Genomic DNA, 25,790 nt, shown 5'->3' on the forward strand with positions numbered 1-25,790 from the left:
AAAAGAAAAGAGGTAAGAAAAAATAAGAGGAAAAAAATAAATAGTTTTCACTTTTTCCTCTTATTTTTCTTACCATCAAGAAAGAGGGAAGAAAAGCAGGAAGAAAAAGAAAGAAAGAAAGAAAGAAAGAAAGAAAGAAAGAAAGGAAAGTAGGAAGGAAGTGAAGAAAGAGGAAGAAAGGAATGAAGGAAGAAGGAAGAAAGAAAAAGAAAGGTAATAAAAAATAAGAGTAAAAAATAAAAAAAGAAAGAAAAAATGGAAGAAAAGCAGAAAAGAAAGAAAGCAGGAAAGAAAAAAAGAGAAATAATACATGAAAGCGAAGGCAAGAAAGAGGGAAAAGCAAGAAAAGAAGGGAGGAAAGAAGGAAGAAAGAAAAATGTTATGACAGATGGAAGGAACGAATGAAGGAAAGCTTGTTGGTAGAGTAAGTCACCTCTCAGCAGCTGTTTGATATCTTTGCTGGCGTGCGAGGTGGTGAACTGGTTCACTATGTCCAGTGCAGTTTGGTTGTAGGTGTTGCGGATGTTGACATCAATTCCAGCCTATAGAACAGAGAGAGCTTTACTCACACACAGGTTATTGAACACAACGTTGTGGGTTTGATACCAGTGTTCGCTAAGCTACCAATGTTCTAGGGACACCTTAGCACCAAATAAATAAGGCAATATTTCTAAATCCACTTAAGCGTAGACAGGATAAAAATGTTGTTCCACTCTAATCATCAAATATCAAGGCAATAAAACTCCAGAGCTCTAGTTCAAGTTCTAATGTTAGAATGTTACAAAAAGGATACAAAAAAGCTGATCTTTGTCCTTGAACTAGGCACGACCCTCTAACATCTTAACCATAAATAAAGGTCTTTACTGAGGAGTGAGAACTTTTGTAGCTTGACAGTAAATCTGGCAATGCTGGAATGCGTACATTTCATAGGGCTATAAATCCTGGCACAGGTAAGATCAAGTAAAACACACACACATCTTATCATCACTGTCAGGAGAAAACTGAGAAAACCTTGTAGCTCCATTTTTCACATTTTTGCTGCGCTTTACACTAAAAAATTAACTTTACATTTTACAACATGCTGAGTGGTTGCTATTTAATACAATGTGTTACATCAACAATTTATCCAGCTTTTTTAATCATATGTAACCACTTGCCACATTTAAGTCAGGTAAATTCAACAACCCATTTCCTTCAGTGCACACTGGGTGGTAAATTCACCAACAGAAATGGTCTACATTTACATGGAATAAAATCACATCACCTTCAATCTTCCCTTTATATATATTTGTGAGAGAGCTGTAACATCATTGTGATAATTAAATGATTAATTAGCTTACATGATTAGTATTTAACAATATATAACTACTTACATAAATAATATATACATATAAAATCAGATACATGTTTTGTGCTCCCTGGTGGATCATCATGGTGGCACTGCATTCACCAGAAAAATACATATAGATTTTAATCATATGAGTTTGTTATTGCCTAAAGTAAACTTTTAAAGACAAGTTAGAGTATAAGGGGTTAAATTATGTTGTGTTCAATATATTTTAGTTTGTTTAAAACATTCAGGATGTATCAAATATGACTCAAAATATGCCCTACATGCAAAATGTAAATTTAATTTATTTTATTAACCATCTAGGGTTAAATTTGCATTTTAGATAATACCCACATTTTATATCACAATGTTCAGACCAATCTCAGCTCTCACTATAATGAGACCCCATGTGACCTAGCACACTGAGTGAAGAGAAACTCTGACCCTAAACTGAAAAAAAGGGTTAAGTAGTTGGTCAGAAGATTAAATAAACAACTGGTAGATACAAGGTTTTCTTACAGTGACAATAACCTTCTGTTCTCCAGCCATTGTTGCTATCTCTGTATTTGAAAGTGAATGCCACTGATTATATGATCCTTACATCCAACAACAGCTTCACTACTTCTGTTTTCCCATAGAGCGCAGCCTCATGAAGCGACGTGCCAGCTTTGGTGGTTCTGTTGATGTCGATTCCAGCTTTCAGCAGCAGCCTGAGACATGTAAACAGACAAAAGAAGAAGTAGAGTCACAACCACTCATTCCTCTGTAACATGTAGGAGCCTATGCCTTTACTTGATGACTAACCGCCATGTATAATGAGCTCATTGCTCTTGGAAGTGATTCATCTACAGAATATTTTCAAAGACGGCTTCTTGTTTATCATGGGCTCTAATGAATTCCACTAAAGAGTTCTGCATGATCCCTGGTTAAAAGTCTTCTCAACTCGCACTGTGATGACAGAGCCCCACACACTCTACTGTAAACGTTCGTGCAAACAAACTCTCCCTCTTTCAGGTAGTGGAATGTTTAGTGTGTATTCAGACAGCCAGACAGCTGTGGAAATGGGGAAGAGAGAGAGAGTGAGAGAGAAAGAGAGAGTCCATGCGGAATGCCTGGTATGGAAAGGAAAGTACAAGAGGATCTCATAAACTCCCACGCCAGCAAATATGCTCCTAATCCAAGGAGTACCACTCGACCCCACTGCAGTACACGTTCTAGTTATATACCATTATAATCACAGCCTTTCAGCAAGTCAGCCAGTGCACTGATAGCCTAAACATCAGCCTGGACTATAAACATAATGTGTGAACTGATCCATCCTCTGTCAATGCTGAGTAAACATCTAATCAGGGTTGCCTGATATAGGTGTAATATGTGGATTATGTTATACTGTAAAAGTGATACTCCTTCATAATAAGTTATGATAATAAGTCTTAATAAGTCACTTTTAAATAGCATAGCAAAATGAAAATCTCAAAGGATATAAAAGGAGAATTAGCTCTAGGTGTGTTATTTAGTAATTACAGGCTATTCCTTGATAATAGAAGTTTGTAATAACACTTCCAGCCCACCATTCCATGATATGGCAATTCATCAAAACACCTACACTTATGTAAAAAAGCCATTATCATAAAAAATGTCAGTGTTATAATAACAATATTTTCTCAAGGAAAAGCCCCATGATTGTGATTGTAAGTGGTTCCCACTTCCAGGCATTTGCTGAGCTGTTGCTGCATAGTCACAAGGGTTAAGGTTTGTTTTTGTGGTTGCTATGAAGTTTTTTTGTGGTTACTATGGTATCGCAGGTGGTTGCTTTGGTGTTACTAAGCGGTTTCCCAGCTAGTTGCTGTGGTGTTGCTAAGTAGTTGCAACATGCTGTCTAGTGTGCTGCTAGATGATTGCTGTAGTATCCCAGGTGGTTTCTATGGTGTTGCTAAGTGGTTGCTATGTTGTTGTTAGGTGGCTGATATGGTATCCCATGTGGTTGCTAAAGTGTTGCCAAGTGCTTGCTAAATGGATGTTATAGTGTAGGCAATGTGGTTATAGTGGTATTTAAGGTGGTTTCAAAGGTGTTGCTTAGTGGTAGCTAGGGTGTGGCCAAACAGTTGATATATGATGTCTCAGATGGTTACTCAAGTGTTGCCAAGTGATTTATGCAATACACCATGTGGTTGCTTAGGTATTACTTTTGTATTTGTAGCATCGTGAAATAGAAAGGGTGTGCAAGCATTTGTACCGTATTCATTCGCATGGTACTGTTTTTTATAAAAAGCTGTATCACAAAATCAAATCGAATTTGGAGTTAGAATGGTGTTGATCTCAAAAACTGCAGGACATAGCAAACATATGGCAGAATATAAGAATTAAAAGAAAAAAAATACGATACAAGTAATATTGTTGTGCATTATTTTGCAACCAAATGTATATACAGTGCAGACCTACATCTAATATGCACATATCACAAAGTGGGCTTACAACTCTGCCTCACTTCAGTAAACTCTCTCTGCCACAGTATATTCAGTTCCTATGGCTATATTTTACATTACAAAGGAAAAGATCCACAGCAGAGTCACCTTCCCAGCACATGTCCATCTTAAAAAGGTCACTCGGGGGTTAACTTTGAGCTGAAGGTAACTAAAAAAATTTCTTTTTTGATCTTCCCCTTAGCCAAAGGCTGGCCTAGTTCTGTGAAGGATTTTCCTTGCCTAAAAGCTGCAGAGTTTTAGTCTCTTGATGGACACATTTCATTAAAAAAACTTAATCAACTGAACTCATAAATAGTAATGCATCACTTCACATTACAAACAAAACTCACTAAGATTCATATTAGAATTTGAGAGGTGCTGTGAGAATCATTCTCATTCGTAGTAATACTAACTAGTTTTTGAGTACACTATATGTCCAAATGTTTGTGGACACCCCTTCTATTTAATGAATTCAGCTACTTTAAGTTGCACCCGTTGCTGAGACAGATGTGCAAAAGCATGCACACAGCTTGTCTGGTCCCTTTAGAGAAGTACTGCCAATAGAACCCTGACTCTCTGGAGCAGATAAACACATCCCATTTGCACCGTGCCTAATGCCAGGCGTGGGCTAGAGGGGTATAAAGCCCCCCAGCATTGAGCTGTGGAGCAGTGTTCTCTGGACTGATGGTTGGTGCTCCATCCAATACTTTTGGGATGAGTTGGGGAGTTGAGGATGAGGTGGGGTGGAGATCATCCAACATCCTGACCTCACTAATGGTCTTGTCGTTGAATGCAATCAAATTCTCACAACAGTGCTGCAAAATCTAGCAGAAAGCCCTCCCTGGACAGCCATTATTCCCTGGAGACATTATTTTTATTTTTTTATTTCCTTGATTTTTGGAAGAAACTGAGAAGTTCTGAGAACTGTGTCCCAATTCTTTTGCCCATTAAGTGTAAATGTTGAATATACTCAAAAATCCACAATGCATACTTACAATAATTGATCATTTTGAATATGGTTTCGATGGACAATTTTGTCCCACAATGCAATGCTAAATGAAAAGAAAGGAGCTATTTACATCTTAAAGAATTTGAAAAAAGGGCGGACAATGCAAGTGCTGCCGGAGGCTAGCTTGCAACAGTGTATGTTGATATTGGTGATGTTAATATTTGGTGTATTAGCTTGCAAAATCTGTGCTATGAAGATTAGTATATAGTACACAGTCATATCAGAATATTATGACCACCCTTGGTTTGGCATGAACTCGGCCCCAGACGTCACAGATGCCATGTTAAAGGGTTAACCTCTTTAATGAACACCTTCCGCCATCTGCTATCTGCTATGACTGTGTATACACACCTTATAGTATTAGTGTGTAATACACAACTCTGACACACCCTGTTCTCAAACCAACAGAGCACAAGCCCAGTTATTTACTAGTTATTTATATAACATCTCGGCCGTCATTGATTCTGCTAATTGAATAGATTTCGGGTCTTCTCATCCTCAGTAAAGGGCTGACTTCAGAAAGAGTACAACAAGCCATGTCAAAATAATCTGCAATTTGTCTTTTCCCTCCTGAGATGGAATTGATCTATTCTGCAGCTTTTCTGCATTTGTCTGATGTTATAAAGCGAGGAAAATCAAGCTAACATTCAATACGTTCTTCCTTTGCTTAGCTTTATCTATCTCTAACATGTTTACTAGCTGTACGTCAGAAGGCACTGTGTGGGGGACTGCTAATGTTGGGAATGCAGCATGAGATTTCATTTATGGAAAGTGCTGGAGAAGCGTGGCAGCGCAGCTGACTGACCAGTGAAACCCAATCGGGCCTCACTCCCACGCCACGTCAACACTCAGCATAGTCAGGTCTCTGCACAGCGCTGATGAGAGCAGCCTGGGTCAAAACTCACACATAGCCTTTGCCAGTCAGTCATCCATGGGCTCATTCAGCACTCCCTCCCCTCTCCCCACACCCCCTTACTTCCTTTACAAACACGTATGTCATATGTCAACAAAGGGGCCAGACAACACTTGAACAGATGCCAGTACGACAGCAGGCTACCTGTGATACAAAAGACCTAATGACTTCCTCACAAACACACACACCGTCACTGTCATGCAAAAACCTTTTTCATTTTTCACTTTTTACAAAACATAAATCTGACAGTAGTTCTTTACATTGTTCTTTACAATCTCTTTTTCTCCTCAAATACACAAACATACAGTTCTGCTATTATAATACTATTTGCTGCTGTCATAACAAAACCTTGTTTCTTCAAAATTCTGAACCTCATGAACTTTTCGTACAAGGTAACGAGCAGCTAGCATATTTAAATGGTTTACAAGGTTTTGATATGACAGCAATATTAGTGTTATGCATTTAACATTACTATATGTCCAGAGGTTTGTAGATACCTGCTCATCCAGCACTACCTAAAACAAGAGCATTAACACAGAGTTTGCTCCTAACTGTTGCAATACCAGCCTCTACCAGAATTTACAAAGAATTTGATGGCATTCAGCTTTGAGACGGGGCACTAGTGAGGATAGGTACTTCTGCTTATGATTAGTCCTGGATATCAAACACCTCATAAGTTCTTCCCATAGGTACTGGATGTAGCTCCATCGCTCCAGAGAATGCAGTTCCACTGCTCCATACTCTTATCTTGGGGCTTCACACACCTCAAGCTGATTCCCTTGGCAATGGGCATGGAGACCTTAAGGTCATATTTGGTCACTCCAGAGAGTCCCGTTCAGCAGTTCAGCATTTGCTATGGAGATTATATAAGCTGCACAACTGGGGACCTGTGTCAGATATAGTAAAGTAGCTAATTCACTAATTAAATGGGGTATCTGGATGCTGGATTATTTTCTAAATCTTACACTCAGAAATGTCAGGATATGTAAGAAGGAAGTTAAGATACATGGCATCAACAAAGCCCTTTTCACACATGTGCTTTTATCTAGAGATTTACTGATAATTAAATGGAAAAGGATAACTATGAACAAGAGCTAGAGTCAATGTTGACCTACCAATTTACATGCAAAAGATTTAGTACCACACCTGGGAAATCACTGAAAGGCCTGAAGCTTATCTCCAAGAAATACAGTGACGTCTAGAATTTAGTTGAACAGCTGAGTTATGGTAGCTCTGTGAGTGAAAATGTTTTGTACATGACTCTAGAAAGTGCTTGTGTGATTGTGTGCGCTGCCAATCCAGCTAACAGATGCCCAAGTGGTGAGGGGAGTGATGGACCATCCTATCCTCCCAGGGCCAGCAAGGCCATTTATGCTCTCTGGGAATTGTGGCTGTGGCATCACCAGGATTTGAACCGGTGATCTCCTGATTACAGGGCCAACCATTAGACAGCTGTCCCAGTAAAAGTATCATTTAAAAGAACTTGTGTCAATAAAGCAAAGCCTAAACATACAGCAAAAGTAATCTGGTAATATCCCAGGATTCCTGTGTGAGAAAGGCTCAAAGCAGAATTGTGCACTTCAATACCATACAGATCACACTTTGCACACATGCTTTTTACAACCTGAGATATACAAAAAGTCAAAGAAGCATGTGGACTGATGCGGCAGAGTAATATTCGAGCAATTAAGAGTGACATTAGAGGATTTTACATATTACTGGGTTATGCAGAATTACACAGATTTGGCAAATAAGCTTGTAGAGCTCCATCAAAAAAGTTATTTAGTGCAGTAATCGGCGTGTTGAATCTGGAGTGGTAATGATCTCATTTTCCCTATTATAAGTCAGTGGAGCATCTTGCAGCTGTTCTTTTACTGTACAATTGCTACATAATGTTGCTTTGAGTGGAACGCTTATGAAGTAGAACTGGCGCACCTGATGATGTCCTTATGGCCGTTGCGGGCAGCGAGGTGCAAGGGGGTGTTGTCTCTTCCATTCCCTTCCAGCAGAGCCACCACCATGTTGCTGCTCAACAGCAGCTGTGCCACCTGATATACACAAACACCCAAACACCCAAACACACACACACACACACACACACACACACATGCACACAAACATACCAAGAAGCTTAAATGACATATTCAATTAGACAGCATTTCAGTACACAGCTTTCTTTTAATACCATTTATGACTTGACGCAAGCTGTAAATACAGGACGGAAGCCAGCCAGCTCCGTCACCCTGCCTGGCTTATGTCACATTTCACCTGGCACAAAGTTTCCAGCTGAGGCAGAGTCTTCCAGCAGCCCAGCAACTGAGGCTGCAGCAGGCTGAAAAAATTAGACACCTTTCCTCAGACTGCCACGCAGCAGCATTTGCATTCTGTAATGCCAAAATGACTAGAGCAAGAGATTAAATAGAAATAGTCCACCCAGGCAAATCTAGTTTTAAATGAATTAAAGATCGCACAACGCGGCTTATGCACAACTGTCAGAAAAGCCCTCAGCGAAAGCCTTTCATCCCTGTACGAATGGCATCCGCAGGGAGTTGCTATAACCAGTTTATTTATCTGAATCTTGCAAATCATTCAAACATTATAGACTCTGCGCATGCAATGCAGAATTTTCTCTCAAAATATCATAAGCTCCTCGTTCAAGCTCCATTTCGTCAGCTTCTGCGTGCACTTCTCCTCCAGCAGGACAGAATTCACTAACACAGGCTTACCACAGCAGCTGGATTGCTGGGGGTTTGGGCAAATGTTTGCAGAGTAGCTGGGAAATTAGCTTGTAAATGAAGCAGGAGCAGGACAGCAAAGTCAGAGTCAATTCGACTCATTTTAGCATTACATAATGGTAGGCCTGTGCTAGTACTCTCTTAAATTAGCAGGGTTACTGCACATTTTGTGTAAACAAGTTCAGTGCTTTTTAGACCTCAACAAAGAAAAAATAATTTCCAATGAGGAAGAAAAAAACAAAAACAATCATTTCTACGGGGCAACAAACTTACAAACCAAAACAAATGGATGAATATCAAACGTGTGTTTACACCTACAAATATATGAATAACATATGTCACCAGCCCTATTCTCAATTTTCCCAAATAACTTAATTTCAACAATTTGCTCGTTTCCTGACATACTCTTTCAGTGTGTTTAAAATTGTTAGCAATATTTTCAGATCAGTTAAAATCTATTTTAAGACTATTTATAAGACTTCATTATGTATGCACAGATCTCTAATGAAGTATGCACCCATAAGCAATATATGGGTTTATATCATTAACAGATAATTACCATGTTGCTGTGACCAATAACCAATACCAATCATTCATAGTGTTTATTTTTAAAGCAAATACATTGTTTTATGTAAATATTTTACATTATTTATATGTTTTTATTCAGAGGCAATTGCAATGGTGAGTATAACACTGGTAGTCTTGCTTAAGCACTCATATATTATGCAGAGGTTTTCTTGCCAGGTCATAAAATCAAATGTTTACAAATATCCCATGTGTTGGACTGACTGAAAAGACTTGAAAAGAATGGAAATGCTAATGCTAACTAATGCTGCAGAAAACACACAAAGTTCAACATGGGGCACTAAATTATTGTTGAGTGGGCTCACTACAGAGGTTTTCCAGATTAAGCTTCATTGGTCTGTTATTGATGTGACCAACATCCAACATGAACATGTACTCTATTTACTGTCCTGGTATTAGGTAAAAATAACAGTCCTCAGTCCCCTTTTAAAGACTCTATTAGACCCATGGCTAATCTCCAGCAGATACCAGCAGCTCAGAGCTTTACAAAACAGCACTGGCATTTTAGTATCCTGACTGTGAAGCCAAACAGACTCCACACTCTAGTATTTACCTAAAATACTACAAGCCCCATCCTCATTTAGGGTCTGGATTACCAGTAAAGTTCCACCAAACAGAAAAAAACTTACAGTTTAAAGGATCTTTAGATATATTGATATATCCAAAGATGTGTTTCCCTTTTAGCTAGTCTTACTAATATATATATATTCATTAAATAATATTTAACAAGCTTTCCCCCTCTACAGGTTTCTTTAAGCACAGTGCTTTGACATCCAGAAATCATGTGGAACCATCTGGCCCCTAGAATAAGATGCACTTGTTGGCGCCCCCGCTTCTATAAGCACCTAGGCAGATAAATATCATTCACATTTTATAAATTCTACATTTCTGTGTTTACGCTCAGTGTGTGCATGTCAATGTCTGTATTAAAACTATATTCCTATATAAGTACTTGGATGTGGTGTTTGACACCACACTTCATCACAACTATTTATTTGTCAGTAATAGATGAGTGATATAATACCATCATGTAATTCGCTCATCACAAACTAACCTTTAGTCTCCCAAACTCACAGGCCAGGTCCAGGGGTGTCTTCTTGGCCTTGTTGACCATGCAAGGGTTGGACTGGTGCTGTAACAGCATCTCCGACTGGGCAGATGAACAGAAGATGCATCAGTTAGTAGACAGAGTAGCAGTTTCTACACAGATAAGATTTCCATGATCACACAGTAAAATATGCTATGTTGAAACATTCTTTGGTGAGAACTCAGAAAATTAAAAGGACCAAGAGAGAAAAAATGTGTCAGATTCTTTGTGGGCTGCATTACGTTGTAGGACAGGCGGGGTATCCTGTGTCATGTGCTGTGAGAAAGGGCAGGACATGGCGAAAGGGAACACTCTGGATTTTGAGTATGAGAAGCAGTCATTCAAACCTAGTTTTTGGAAGCTTTGTTTGCACAGCAGAGCAAGCTCAGAAATGCATTGTTTAGAAACAATGCCTCGGACCAGCCAAGTAATGCTCTCAATACTGGGGAACTCTCTGTAGCCTTGAGCATGCAATGACAAGTCTCGTCTTCCAACATTTCTCCTGCTTTTTCTTTTTCTTTCACTGGAGGCTAAAAACAACAAACACTACACCGCTTCTCCATCTGGCTGAGAGTGCTGAACATCTTCGAGAAGAACTAGCTTTTGTCCACCAGATCCAAGAGGTCATCTTTAGGATTCAACAGCACAAAAGGACAAATTCCACAAACATCTGTGCAAACAGTACGACGGCTTTCTTTTGACTTCATTAAAGGTATATGTGGAATGCCAACTCATGACCATACCATGACATTATTCGTTACATAACATGTTAATCAAAAGACACATTATTCAGCAACTGCTGCAAATTATTTGGTTAATTTTATAAAACGTCAATTAATAGGTCAATTATGCAGTTATGAGAGTGAGAACTAATGTGGGCATAATAGATATATACCAATATTCAATAATAATGTATAATTTATATATTTATTGTGTTCATTATCATTGCATTATTAAAAAAAGATTTCAGAGCAGCTCTAGCTACACTTTTTACCATCTCTACTGTGATTATATTAAGTTACACTACAACATGATTATTGTGATTATCATATTATGACATTAAGATTACGTTGCACACCTGAGCAACAGAATAGTCTTAGTAGTGGATCTGTGACCTTTATCAATAATTTATAAATAGTTCTGACTAGAGGAGAATGCCCCCTCTCCCCATGTGAGTCTTGGTCCCTCCCAAGGTTTCTTCCTCCAGCTCTAAAGGGTTTTTCCTTGCAACTGTCGCATTTTGGTTGGTCACTGGGGGTCTTAGGCATAATTGTCGTTGCTCTCTCTGAGTGAGCAGACTGGCCCTCCCTCTCCCATCATCTCTCACATACCTCTCCCATTAGCGCAATAGTAGCCAGCTTGGCTGTCCAGTGATGTTACGTTATTGGCAATTCTAAAAAATGGCGTCTTGTGAAATCTTGCAAAATCAACCTAAATATATTAATTTCAAGGAGATTTATGTTGATAAATCATAAAAGTGTTATGTTAACACTTAACACGATTGTCCAACCTATCAACCATTTCAATGAAAGCATACATTTGTGGGTGAGCATGGCAAAGTCCGTTTTATTTTGTATGAATCTACACTTTTGCTTTCCCACTTTCAATAGCACAGAAAGCATTGAAAAGCTGAGGTGCTACACGGTGTTACTCACCACCTCGTAGTGTCCGTACTGGGCTGCCAGGTGGAGAGGGATTTGGCCATCCTGTGACACTCCATTAACAGAAGCTCCGGCTCTTAGCAGCATCAGCACGGAGTCAGCCTTCCCCTGCCAGGCAGCATAATGTAGCGGGCGCATCCCTACAACAGCAGCACGTAGTAAGAAATCACCAGGTCATAGCACAGCATGCAACTTTCAGCACACAGTGTTTATATAGTTTACCACAACAACCATTAAAAATGGGTCCGAACAGAATATTATCTACATAGATATTCAAAACTCAAGTTTTTCACAGGTTTCTGAAGCTGCCTCACTAGACAGATGCAGTTGTAAGAAGAACATGTTTGTTACTGTATTAATTAATTTCCATTTTTTTGCATTTTCTATTTATTTATTTACTTTCAATCCACTGGAAACTGTTTTCTGTGATGATACTGATCACTCTGAAGTAAGAAAAAAGTAATCCTCTAAAATATTGATAATAAGAAACACTTTCAAACTGATACAAGCCTCATTTAACACTATACACTCATGTAAAAGCTAAAAAGAAAGCTATGATCAGGTATTTATGTCTGCAGCCACAAAGGTTTGCTTATTAAAAAATATTTCGTGACAAATACAGCAATAATTGATCTACAATGATTAATCTACAATACTTAAATACTTAAAATATTTTTCTTAACTTTTACTTGTAAATAAATTACTTTTCTTCCATTAATATTTTTACCTTATTTATATTACATATATATCATACATATATATCTTACAGCGTTTGACAAATGTCATGTTACAACTAAATGGTAGATTAATGTATTATAAGGATTCTTGCCCAATTAATCTTAATGGTATAGTGCACATATAATGCTTGCCCAGACAAGGAATCAAGGTCAAGTTTTATGTGTGGAGGGCATATCAACCATCTCAACCCTGCATTCACTCAAGTACAGACTGCATAAAACGTGTCCATCATTGGCTAACTGCAGAAAGGGTTGTGAAGGCTGTGCCACTGCAGGCAATCTAAGGTCCTTACCATTACTGTCCTTGATGTCCACTGTAGCTTGGGCCTCTAGCAGAAGAGACAGCAGGTCAGTGGTTCCAGTAAGAGCTGCATGGTGCAGTGCTGAGAACCTGCACCGCCAACAACAAAAATGGTAGAGAGAGCAAAAGTCAGGAGAGTTTATACTAGGATTGCCTTACAACTTTAAATCTCCATTTTTACTATTACTATAATTATATTTGAATTATTTTATTGTGCTTTTTATATTAATTTACTTTGATTTGTTTTGTTTTATATCAACGTATTTAGTTTACTTTTAAATTGCTCTTTAATATTACTACTATTACTATGTTGGTGTTTTACATTTGTAACTATTTTCACTTTAAACTGCTTAAAAACGAAAGTGTTACATAAACAAACTTTGTTTTGACTCCCACACAAAATAAATTATTGTGATTTTTTTTGCTAGCTGGCTTCTTAAACAGTCTCTTAGGGCACAATGTGTTATGAGCAATTGTCTAAGGGCCCACTGTATCTATGTTTGTAGTCTACACTTATAAATTATGAATGAATTGACAATACTCAGAAGTGACTGAAGACACAAAAATCCTATTCATCTTTCAAACACTGTACACAGTCATAACAAGAACTGACTCTTCAGACACTCATTCTTCCATAATCTCTGAAATCAGACTTTCTGGGAGTTAATCCCATGCTGGGTGACAAACAAATAAAAACAAAAAGATGTCTTTTTCCACATAATTCCATCATTTCCAAGAGTAGAACTGTAATAAAATGGGACAGTGCATAGGAAAGAGATATTTATCATAATCCACTATTAAAAACACCCTAAAATGAAGGGAATATTAAATGGGAGGGCAATGCGCTGTTTCTTAAATCTCTGAGGACTGGGTTCATTTTGCTTTTACTAAGCGCCTTAAATCTTTAGGACAATAAATGTAGCTGGCTAACTTTCTGACATCCACCCAGAGGGCTCTAAGAATGGCAAGTAAAACATGTGTCAGTACAAGTAATAACTGTATAATTAGCCACAGATTAAGCTGACTTTCGCACTGTGGAGTCATACTCTGACTCCGTCATGCACTGGAATGCACTGGATCTGGTGAAACAGCACTAATCCCAACAAAACCCCTCTGTCTGAGCATGATAAAAATATAATTTGTGATAAAAAATGTATCAGAGGAATAGAAAGTTGAACATTCTCCCTAGACTTGTTCACAAGAGGATGGATTTCTTCTAATAATTCTTACTTTCATTTAGTTTTCTCATTTCATATGTATAGAGAAGCAGGACTTCTTACACGAGGTCCAAAGAGTGCTACTACACATCCAGTACAAAGCCTTAGTCATAGACACTGCTGTGCACTGATGTAGATCCAGTTTTCTTAAACTGATGCATCTAACACTACCATAGTGTAACATCAACATAAATTGCACAGATGGAGGAGAAACACATCCGCTAGTTCTATTTGTTCTGTAATGATGATCATTGTACTTACCCTCATTGTTATTTTTAACTTTTAGATGTGATTTAAGCAATTTTGTCTTTTTTTGTCGTCAATCTTTGAGAAAACATGTTTAAAGGTTAAGGATTTACTATTTATTAGCAATAGTTTAACATTAGGCAAAGCAATGCTTAACAGTCCAGAATAGTCAGGATCATCAAAAGGGATGGTATTCCATTTGTCAGGGAGATAAAATGCTTTCAGTGCATTTGTGTAACTCAATATCAAAGCTGTATCTTCAGACCGTGCTTTCCCAGCCTGTCCCTGTTTTTGGTTGAATGATCTTGGTTCATATACCCATTCATCTTACTTCGACTTCTTGTTTCACTAGTGTGTGGCTTTGTGTGTGTGTACTCTTCTCAGTACTAAAACATTTTAAGCACAGCTAAATAAAAATGGACAAAACGAGTCATCGGTTTGACATGTATAGGTATATATGCATTATGCACTTTATCAGGGACACCACAATAATACTGGGTAGGGCCTCCCAGATTCAACAAGGTGTTAAAAGCCTTTCTTTTAAAATCTGCTCCATGTTGACAGATTTTTCAAGAGCACTTCCATACTGTGAATCTCCCACTCTATCACAACCCAAAGCTGTTCTATTGGATTCAGATCCAGTGACCGGGAAGGCCACTGAACTGCACTGAGCTCATTGTCATGTCCATGAGATCAGCTGTAGATGACTTTTTGGACAAATGGCCATGAATGGATGCACGTGGGCAGCAATACCCAAGAAGTCTGCATGTGGCTTTTAAGAGATGATTGACTGATATTCTGACCTTATCATCTGTGTGCTTCAACAGAAATCGAGATTTATCAGACCAGAAGTTTCTCTAGTTTTCAACTGTCCAGTTTTGGTGAACCTATGCACACTGTAGCTTCAGCTTTCTGTTCTTGAGACAGAGACCAGAGAGAGGATCTAACCCAATTCTATTATATTATTGTACATACTGGCTTTCCTGGAGGAGAGCTTTGGACATGGCTACTAGTAAAACACTCTAACACATCTAAACTCAATGTAATGCTTATTGCCATTTATTCAAGTTTTTTAATCAAATAAATGACCAGATAAAGAACCTAACATATCACTCCCTTCTGCTCCTATGTTTTTACGTTTTTTTTTCAAGACATTTTCTGTAACAATGTACAAAAAGCAACAAATGCACACACAAAAACTCTGTCATAGCCTGTAGGAAAGCAGTGTTTCTTCTACAGGCCCTGCTTTGTATCTCTTCTCCTGTCACATAGTCAAGACAAAATGATCCAGCATGTTCCCTCATGTAGAGTAGATGATCTAAACCTCCATCTACACGTAAGGACAGCCCACCCGCCCCCAGCTCATATCACACCACAGAAGAAAAGAGCACCACCATAAGAGCTGCTCATAACACCACCATCAATGACAAGCTCACTATTCGTCTGGCTGAACAAACAACCACCAAGCTGAGCGTGAAAAACGCACCCACAGTGGTTCATACCTACCACTGACACACAGCTGTGTGAGTTGATGGAGTGTTTAAGTCACAAACCAGATGCGATTAGCGAGTGACACCCATCTGAATCATGTGTGACACTATAAATCATCACCTGAAGCTCAGAACCCAGACATGTCTCAGCAAACGTTAACCCTTCCTCATGGTGTACATGCTGTAGACCCCCTTCTCAGGTTTGGTTTAATGATTTCTCACTTGCAGCGCATTGAAACAAGCAGATAATAATGTCCAAAAAATGGATTCTAAACTTGAATTGGAGAAAGAATCCGATTCTTGGGATGAGTTGTATAGAAAGGAATGAGGTGGCTTGATGATCATTCAACATCCTGACCTCACTAATGCTCTTGTCACTGAATGTAATCAAATCCTCACTTCAGTGCTCCTCCAAAATCTAGTAAAAAGCCGGGACAGTTACTTCAACAAAAGCAGGATCAACTCTTTTTTTAAATATCCTTGACTTTGAAAGAAACAATGAATGAGCATGTGTCCCAATACTTCTGTCCATATAGCATATGTATTATAGTTTTTTTTATTTAAAAATACCAATACAATATTTAGATAATACTAAATAAAGTTTACTTGCAAAGTGACAGGGCAAACGGGAGTTTCAGAGCCAGGCCAGGTTAGAAATGTGAGGAGCAACAAAAGATTCATGGACATGTGCAAAAGAGAGAGCCACAAAACAAGCTGAGGTCAAATGGTCAACCAGCAACCAGAACCGGGGGGGGGGGGGGGGGGGTTGAGTCACAAAATCATTTTAGTACACAATGAGAAATGTTAGAAATACTGCCAATGGGTTTGACTAACAGACTTGTTTAAATACACAAGAATGGAATGATAAACAGCTGAGGAGAATCAGAATTCAGGTGATATGGATCTTTGGAACTGTCTGAGTTTGGTTAGCTGTGTGCAATGATATGATGGAGTGTTTGTCAGTGGAATCATGGGTAGCGTGACACAACCAAATTTCTAAAAAATGTGGGCTTTCAAACAATAACATCAACAACATGAAAGTTCACTCCATGACAAATGTAATGTGATTTTAACTGACATATACTGATGTCAAAAACTGAAAAAATGCAAATAACATTATTAATTTTTACAGAAAACTCAACAGGAGAATGTCCTGACAATAACTTAATTCACCACAGAGCCCTATTTAGCCTTAGCGGCCCTATGCAGCTTTCAATACAACATGAGCACTAAGCTAGCAATTTATCTAATCATTTTTTCATACGAGTGTCATTGTAACAAGGGTTGAGGCAGGCTGCATGTGCAGATGGACTTTATTAGAGCTACATCAACACTCTTTGTCAGGACAGGCAGAGGTCAGAAAACAGGCAGGTAGGTACAACACAGGCAAATCCATTATCCAGGTCACAGTATTTATCAGAAGGTCAAAACCAGAAGAAACACCAAAGCACCACAAACACTTCAAAGACTGGTAGAGTCACACTGACTTCACCCAGAAGACTCCAACATAAGGTGGTTTACGAGGAGTCGTAATTAGTCCTTTAATGAACAGCACCTGTGTGCTGGAGATGGCCTCAGGTTAAGGGCGGAGCTTAGCCCTTAGCACACTGGAGCACTTGACCTGTGAGCAAAGGTCAGCTAAGTGAGACATTAAAGTCCAGTTTAAACACAGACAATTGAACGTAGCCATTCAGATATCATGTTTTACTTTCAATGTTGCAGTTTTACTACAAAACAATACCAAAAAACGTTGATAAAGTCTACCATGCTAAGCAAAAGTGCATTTAGGTGTCGCCTTAGGGCTCATTTATACACCCTATATGTACGAAAATGCTGCAACCACCACTGCCCACATTCTTTGCGTTGGCATGGGTGTTCAGCAATATATGCACTAGAGGGCAGTTCAGATTCAAAAGTCTTTGACAACAAACATGGCGGTGGTGGAGGAGGTTGTGATAATGTACGTACTACAAAAAAATAGGAAAGTGGAAAGTGGTGTAAACCGCTGTAAACAACTGTAAATGGTGTTAAAAACAAGTGCCAACTTAAGTTTCTTCTCTGCCAGAGTTTCTTCTTTCCCGTATCCAGATGGCAGTGGTCGTGTTTCACTTAAACTATTGGCTACACTGCCCCACAATAACCAGTGGTGCTTCTGCATTCTGTCCGTATCTATAAGCTTTCAGAGAATACGAACAAAATACACTGAGTGCAGACAGATGGCACCGCCCATATCCGTATTTAGCGTTGAGCATTTACTACTACTAACTCAAATCCTCAATTTCCTTTAGAAACAGTAAGTTAACAGTGAAAGCAAATATATTTCTTAAACTCAAGAAATCACAAGAACTATAAAGTTAATTAATCTCTCAAGTAAAAAGTCAAAACATGAAAATTTTAAATAGGCGAGGAGAAAGTAAATGAAACTGAAAGATACATGCAAACAAGCACGCAAAGAGAATCAATGAATTTGTTAATTATCAGCAAACACGGAAGAAATGCCGACAGATAGACAGGAAGAAAGAAAGGATGAAAGGAAGATAAAGAAAGACAGAAAGTAGGGTGGCGGAGCGAACAGTGCCAGTAGCAGTGATGAATAATGAAATGTTTTTCCTCTTCCTCGGCTGCTGCTCCCTGAGGAGGCCATTTCTCAGCTCTTCCCCTCCTGCTCATGAAAGCACAAATTAGCGCTCAAACATGCTAATGTTCTGCCCCGACTCTATCACAGCTCTCAACTCTCCATTGCTTTTGTCACCTCTGAGGAACGAGACCCTCACATTCAGCAGCAGCTCCCACGTCACTGTGGATATTCTTCTGCTTAACCACACTTTTTCATAGCCCAGCTTAACTGATTAAACCTCATACTGTTGTTTTACACGACCTCCAAGACAACAGCAACTGCAATCATTCTTCCAGACGTTCCCTCTTAGGCACAATGGGTTCTTCCCAAAGTCCATTTAGAACTGGACAACTCAGTCGGTAGAGCATCAGACTTTTGATCTGAGGGCCCGGAGTTCAAGTCCTTGTTTGGGCGAACCAGCAGCATAAAGGTTAGAAAAGCCAGCTTGGGACCGGAAGGTTGCCTGTTCAATCCCCTTAGAGTTGGGGGACGCCCTCAACATTCATGGTTAATGTGCCCTTGTGTAAAGGCCTTAAACCTCAATTGCTCCCTAGCTGTAGTTGTAGCTGTTCACCACTCCGGGTGTAGGTCATCACTGTGCTAATACACTATAATGTGTGTTTATGGCCACAAATGGATTAAATGTGGTGACTGAAATCCATTGCACTGCTGTGCAGAGGCTGCAAAGTGGGTTTCCAATTCTGTCTGATTCCCATTTCTTTATGTTCACCTAGACTCATCATCTTCCCAAAGAATTTTTCTACTTAAAGGGAATTAGAATATGACGTGACAGTAGGAGTGTTAGGTGTGGGATGCAGAGACACTTTGCTGTCAGGGTTAACCTACTGTTTACAAATGACATTATACTGAAGTCAGACCTGCAGAGGCTGCTTGCAATGGATGAAAAACATTGAAAAAATCCGGTGCTGCTCAGAGTTGATATAAAGAATGGAGCACATCAACTGATTTCGACTAAATTTGATGTTCTGACAGTGAGACAGACAACCGTTCTCTGTATGTTTAACCTGGTTTGCAGATGAAGTTGTTAAAAAGTAAGTACATAAGACAAATAAATGCAAGTTTGAAAATCCATCAGATGTTTTGCAGCATTTTCATATATTTACTGCACTTAGGGTTTGCATGTGGTTGAGTCATACATTTTATTAGCTAACAATTATATTCTCTGAATATTATCACATCTTAAAGCAGAATTCAAAATTTAGCTGGTCCTTTCATCTACAGTGTATTCTGTACCACAGAGTTGAGAAGTAGCTTATGCGCTATTATGATAACTGTCATTCTCTCCTATTTTTGCCTGAGGCTGCATAATAGCTGCGCTAGAGGCAGAACAAGTCATGGATGCCAAAAGGAAAGTCTGGTCTGTTTAAAGAAGGAAAAGTAACTGCTGGCGAAGAAAACCAAAAAGTACACTGAACAACACACAAGCACCTGACCTGCCTAACATTAGTTAAAGGATGGGTTCAGTTCAGACAGATACACAAACACATTTTATCAAGGTATGTATAACAGCTGAGCAGCATGTTTCCAATAGTGTATTTCAATGGCTGCAATAGAACACACACAGACCTGCATACTGTTTCTCTCTCTATCTGTCCTCTTTCACTAAGCTCTGCAAGTGAGCCTCGCTACTCTGAGCACAGAGCAAAGTTTCTACTCTATGAAAAGAATGAGCCCAGTGACACTAGAACCAGTTAAAAACTGTAAAAATCTGCATAATCCTGGAAAAACTGTTCACCTTTATGGACATATTTGGATCATGGTCGGCTTTTCTTTTCCCTCTAGCTAAAAAACTGACTTTTTATTCTTTCTTTTTGCCTCATTTTTTCTTAATTTATTTGTTTTTATCTTTTTTCTAAGTGCATTTATTTTATTCCTTTCACTTCCAAGTACTTGTGTGCTTTTTATCACTGTAAAAGAGATGCTACCGTTACTGGTGAATGTACTGCAATCTGAGCAACAGCACACAGAACAGAATTTACAATAAACACTAAATAAAGGCCTCTAAACACCTGGGATTCAAATGCATTTTATATCTGAGTCTACTTTCCACTTGCCTACCTGTACCTGGCCTGGGAAAACACATTCAGACCACCTCCAAATGCGATTTGACTGTTCTGATCGTAATCCCATCGCAATGTAAGTGAAATCCGAATGTGACCCAATCAACAAAAACACATTTTAATGCATAAACAGCTTCTAAGAGCTTTTTAATCAGACTGTAGGTTTTAGATATCCAACTCAACAGATTTGGGTCTCAAGAACAACACCTTAATTAAACTATGATTTTACTGGTCAATATTTTTCATTTCAGTTATGTAAAACAAAGAAAAGGTACAAAATACACTCCCCTGCCCTAACTTGGTTTAGCCATTTACCACAGTTGATGTTAACTAAATATGAGGACTCTTGACTGGCCCAGGCCTACAACAAGAAATTACTTTCTTAATAAAAAAGACTGGTTTAATAGGTAGAAAAGTAGCCACTTCTTTTAGCCACCTCTGCATTAAATGGTTGAACTCTGAGCTCAGAATATATGTAATGAATGTACCATGTTCTAAAAGTGGCTCAACATCCAAGCATGTCAGCCACACATCTACAAACCAAAAGGATGAAAAACGAGGTGGTGCTCTCTTGAGCCAACAGTTATTCCCACTCTCAAATACAGCTCTTACCCATCTGCATCCTGGTAGTTGACATTCAGTTTCTTTGTGGAGCCCAGCAACTCTGCAAAAACAATAAGAAAAAAGTGGAAAAATCTGTCAGGACAGAAAATGACATCTTCAACAAATCTGTCAGCTGCTGATCCCTCCATTACAAAAATATGAGGCATGGTGCTGCTGTGGCATGAAAGCACTTGTTTCACACTTTTAGCTCATCAGCTTTTCCACCTATCCAAACCAGCTGGAGATTGATGGGGCTTTGTTATTGTTATGCCAGGCTTATACAAAATTCCTTCTGTCTGTTCTAGGTCTGCTTGGTAAACCTAAACTGAAGGAATAAGTTCCAGTTCTCTAATAGTGCAAATAATTTCACCTTTATTACTATTAGATTTAAATGGTTTTGTATCTTTTTAACAAAGTTTCCCTCAAAGGCTAACAAACAAAGCAGTGCGTGAGTATTTGACATACCAGAGTAACTCTAGAGCAGTGTCGTCAGAGGGATAAGCCAGTGCTTACAGATGGCTTCATTGCTGTAAGTTGTCCAAACAATGCTGCCTTGGTGACCATGTAGGCTGGTAACAAACCAAATTAGGAGAGATTTGCCTTGAATAAACATATGCTAAGAGCTTCAAGACTGCCTGCGTCTTCCATGTCACTGATATTATTTATATAATAAATTATTTAATTATTATAATAACCCATAAGTAATTATGGGTTAAAATAAATCACAACCCAACAACCCCTGTGGACAAATGATCAACTATGAATACTCCACTTTGTAACCAGGGAAAGGCCACTATTCTGAATGACATCCAAGAGTAATTTATTTCCATTAAAATTACTAATCATAGCATAATGTGAAATATTGTCTTGCATTGTTCACCAGTTTTGCTTTATTTCTTGCATACTATGTGAGAATTACACTACACCCTTAATAATAAAGGTTCCAGAGCTCCTAAGTGGTGCAACTGTCTAAGCATTAGTCCTATAATCAGGAGATCAGGCATCCTTGGTAAGAAGTCCAAGAGACTCCCATCCTGTTTCCAGATAGTTAAGATAGCCTTTCCTCTTGCTCCCATCACTCAAGGCAATGTTAACTGTTAACTTAATTGGTAGTTAGCATTCTCCTCTAACAGTGTTCAGCTGTCCAATGACGTTACATTAGTGGCAGTTTGAAAAGATGTGTTTGGCTGGTTTTAAGTTTCTCAGAATACTGACTGGCTTCACCCTCCCAGCGCTGGTTGATGGCATCCTGTGATAGGAAAGTTCTATCTAGCAGATAGGAACTGGCAGTGACAGGGTCTCCAACAACCTTTCAGTGGAACATTTTGTTCACACTTCACATCATTTTGAGGTTCTTTGAACTGTGAAAAGGCTCTTCACACTCAGATTGACAAAAATAAGGCATCTATTAAAAGCTTCATTAGGACATCAAAAGTGGTTCTTTTATGACTTTGCTCCGAAGACACTTTAACATGCTTTTAATTTTACAACTGATTGTACAGTACAGATTTAGGCAATAGGTTATATATAACAGGTCATATATTATAGGCACAATGTGAACTGGAATGCTTTAAATGGCCACTGTAAACACACTGTGACACCAGACTTTGAGTGGCTTTAATAAAAAACGAAACAAAATAAATTATAAAATAGCCCCAATGTTCAATAAATGAACTACTTTATTATTAATAACTGCCATAAACAGCTTTTCTGTTAGGCTGTGTAGTTAATTAACCCCTTTATGCTTCATGACTTACACCCTAAGGGTTACTAATCGGTAACTACATGCAAAGCAATGTAAACTGGCATTATATGAGTTATTCTTAAGTTATAACAGTGGGGGAAAAGCACAGGAACCACCAGTGGGTCTAAGGAGTTTAAGAGGTTAACAGTAAGCAACAGTTGAAGATTACTCAATGAACTGCACTGTGATTTCCACTAGTACAGATTTGTGTGGCAATATGTGTGTACATCCAGTATTTTGCAGGAATTGTACAGGGTTCAGATAATTTACATTCTGAACTGGAACTACAGCATCTACACCAGTTTTAATACCAACTGAACCACTAAAACCACTGTTCACACCCTCTTCCAGTTTCATTATTCAGCACAGACTGCTATTCCTAAGGGCAAAAGCAACACAAGTTTAGGAAATGATTCACTATACCAACCTGCATGGACAGATAAGACCCCTAGTCCTCATCTAAAGCACTCTCAGTGGGTTTATTCATGAATATTTCAGGCGAAGTGATCGACTACATTCCAGTGTCATCTCAATGTCATAGTCAGACCTGTCTATTAAACAATTATCTTCAATTACTCCCTTTATTATTCACAGTGCAGACTGTACAACCCCGTTATTATGCTTGATAGCTACGCATTACTCTACTGGCTTTACAAAATATTGAGGATTACATATAAACATAAGATCCACCTGAAAACAAAAAGGAAACATGATCTGGGTCACTGACTGAAAAGATGCTGAACAAGAGCTGTTCAAACTGTCAGCGACTGAAGACAGTCCATCCCCTCGCTGCTACAGAGCTGTAGAGCTGTGTCATCATTAAAAAAGGCTCTGAGCCACACAGCATTTCTTACCTCTCTTATCTCCTAATAGGATGAGACACTGCCGTTTTCTTTCATACACAACAAAATCAGAGGCCTCCTCATAAAAAACAAATCCCCGTAAAACATCTGCTCTACCAACATTAAGCTTTGCTCAGCAGTACACGTCACTGCCGTGAACATGTTATCAGCTTGCTGGTTAACCATACATGGATGGAATGGTTAAATATGTAGTAACACACACTTCTTTAATAGCATGACTAAAGGTCTCAAAATGTTTACAACCACACTTCTGAACTCTCTTAAAAAAGAGCTTAGTAAAGAACATGGTTCAATATAAAACCATGACAACTCAAAGAACCATTGAGATGCTAAAATCACCTTAAGTTACCTGGTTAAAGGGTTCGGTGTGTTGGTGGACAACCTCTTCTAGATGGTTCTATAAGAGCTTTTAAAAAGTGACTGTATATTGCACCAAAAAGGGTTCCACTACCATTAGGCATCAAAGAACCATTTGTTTTTTTTTAATTGCTTTAAGCTGCATAGGGTTCATATTGGTGGACAACCACTTATAAATTGTTCTATTAGAAGGTTTAAGTGGTTCCATATAGCACCAAACGTGTTTCTAGATGGCTGTATTTATAGATGGAGTCTTTTTTAAAAAAAGGTTTGCCCTATTATAAAGAGTAAAAGCACAATTTAGGTGCTAACAGTTCCTTATGTAGCCTGGGTAAAGGGTTCTTTGTATTGGTGGACAATCTTTTCTACATGGTTCTATGTTTCAACAAAAGGGTCCGTTTTCAGAATGTTACAGAACTCTTTTTTATCAGAGTGTAGGTTCAGTATTTAATAGCATTATGATTGCCCAAAGGTTGACAGAGAACCCTTTGTATTAAAGGTTCTCACAGGAACCCTATCTGCCTTACAAAAGGTCATATAAAACAGTGTATTCTGAAAACATACATATAGTACCAACACACAGTCAGCCAATCTGATATTGCAGATCAGTCTTCAATTTAGATTGAAAGCAGATGAACCAAGGTCTTATCCATAGAGACCAAGCTACAACACACAGGGAAGAAAATGAAAAGTCCATGCTCCTTCTGCCCATGTTTACTTTGGGCCATAAACAGCTGAAACCTGAAACTTTCATATCAGTTTAAACAAGCAGCTCCACACTTACTCACCAGTCAGTGCACACACAACCACCTGCCCCATCCTGTCTGTCTCTACAGATGATGATCTACTTCAAGGTTTCCTTCTAATGTTTACTCCAGTCAAACACTGCTTCTCCACTCAGGTATTCACATGCTCTATATCCAGCTTAGCAAAATCACCATCAGCCGGAAACTCACTGCATCCCGGCATCCCTCTCCCGCTCTCTCTCTCTCTGCGCTAAACACTCTATTCGCAGAGGAAAGACTGTGCGTCTATAATAACTTGTTCCATCCAGGATGGTGGGAGCAATGCAAGATGCAATGGATTCTTTCACCCCACATTGTTTGGCATCCAGTCAATAACAAACAAATCACTCTTCTCTGAGCCATTTAAAAGAGGCTTTTCCAGACAATTGAGTCCATAGCCATGAAGATATCAGTGTGAGATGTTATCTCTATGAGGGTCCCTATCATTTTATTTTGTTTTTTCTTCCATAGGCACTATAGTTGTCACATAGACCAGTTGTTCCCAACCCTTATCCTGAAGGACCCCTTGCCCTGCATGTTTTAGTAGTTTCCTGCTCCAGAAGGGCTTGTTAATTAGCTTACTGGCTGCATCAGATGTACTGGGAGCAGGAAAATAATGGGAGTACAGGGCAAGGGGTGCTTCAGGACCAGAGATGGGACCAACTGGCATAGACAACCATTTAACCCATTTAGGTTTACTTCACAACATCCAAATCGATAGCAAGGGAGCCACAGTGTCCTTGGTCCAAAGGTTTGTAGTCATACTTCCCTCCTTCTGAAAGGTATTAATAGTTTTGAGTTTGCAGTAACAGCCTCTACCCATCTGAGAAGGCTTCACACCAGATTTTGGAACATTGCTGTAAGGATCTGTTTGCGTTTAGGCCAGGGAGCATTAGTGAAGTCATGTCCTGATGTTGAATGATTAGTTCTGGATCACAAACTCCACTTCAGATCATCCCAAAGG

General features: G+C 38.8%; 1 protein-coding gene across 2 annotated transcripts in view; it reads right to left on the reverse strand.

Annotated features, from left to right (window-relative positions):
* caskin2 (CASK interacting protein 2) overlaps positions 1 to 25,790 on the reverse strand; it is a 61,400-nt gene that overhangs the window by 18,670 nt on the left and 16,940 nt on the right. Inside the window, exons 3-9 of one of the 2 annotated variants that reach the window (XM_072666880.1) lie at positions 21,087 to 21,138; positions 12,816 to 12,913; positions 11,780 to 11,925; positions 10,092 to 10,187; positions 7,653 to 7,765; positions 1,932 to 2,040; positions 434 to 542 (exon numbers count right to left, since the gene is read on the reverse strand). In XM_072666880.1, coding sequence (XP_072522981.1) covers positions 434 to 542; positions 1,932 to 2,040; positions 7,653 to 7,765; positions 10,092 to 10,187; positions 11,780 to 11,925; positions 12,816 to 12,913; positions 21,087 to 21,138 — 723 coding nt within the window. Of the gene's footprint in view, positions 1 to 433; positions 543 to 1,931; positions 2,041 to 7,652; positions 7,766 to 10,091; positions 10,188 to 11,779; positions 11,926 to 12,815; positions 12,914 to 21,086; positions 21,139 to 25,790 lie in introns of those variants that run through there. The other variant, XM_072666879.1, reaches the window with a different exon arrangement.

This window comes from Salminus brasiliensis, chromosome 22 (assembly GCF_030463535.1).
Source record: "Salminus brasiliensis chromosome 22, fSalBra1.hap2, whole genome shotgun sequence".
In the NCBI taxonomy this organism is placed as follows: Eukaryota; Metazoa; Chordata; class Actinopteri; order Characiformes; family Bryconidae; genus Salminus; species Salminus brasiliensis.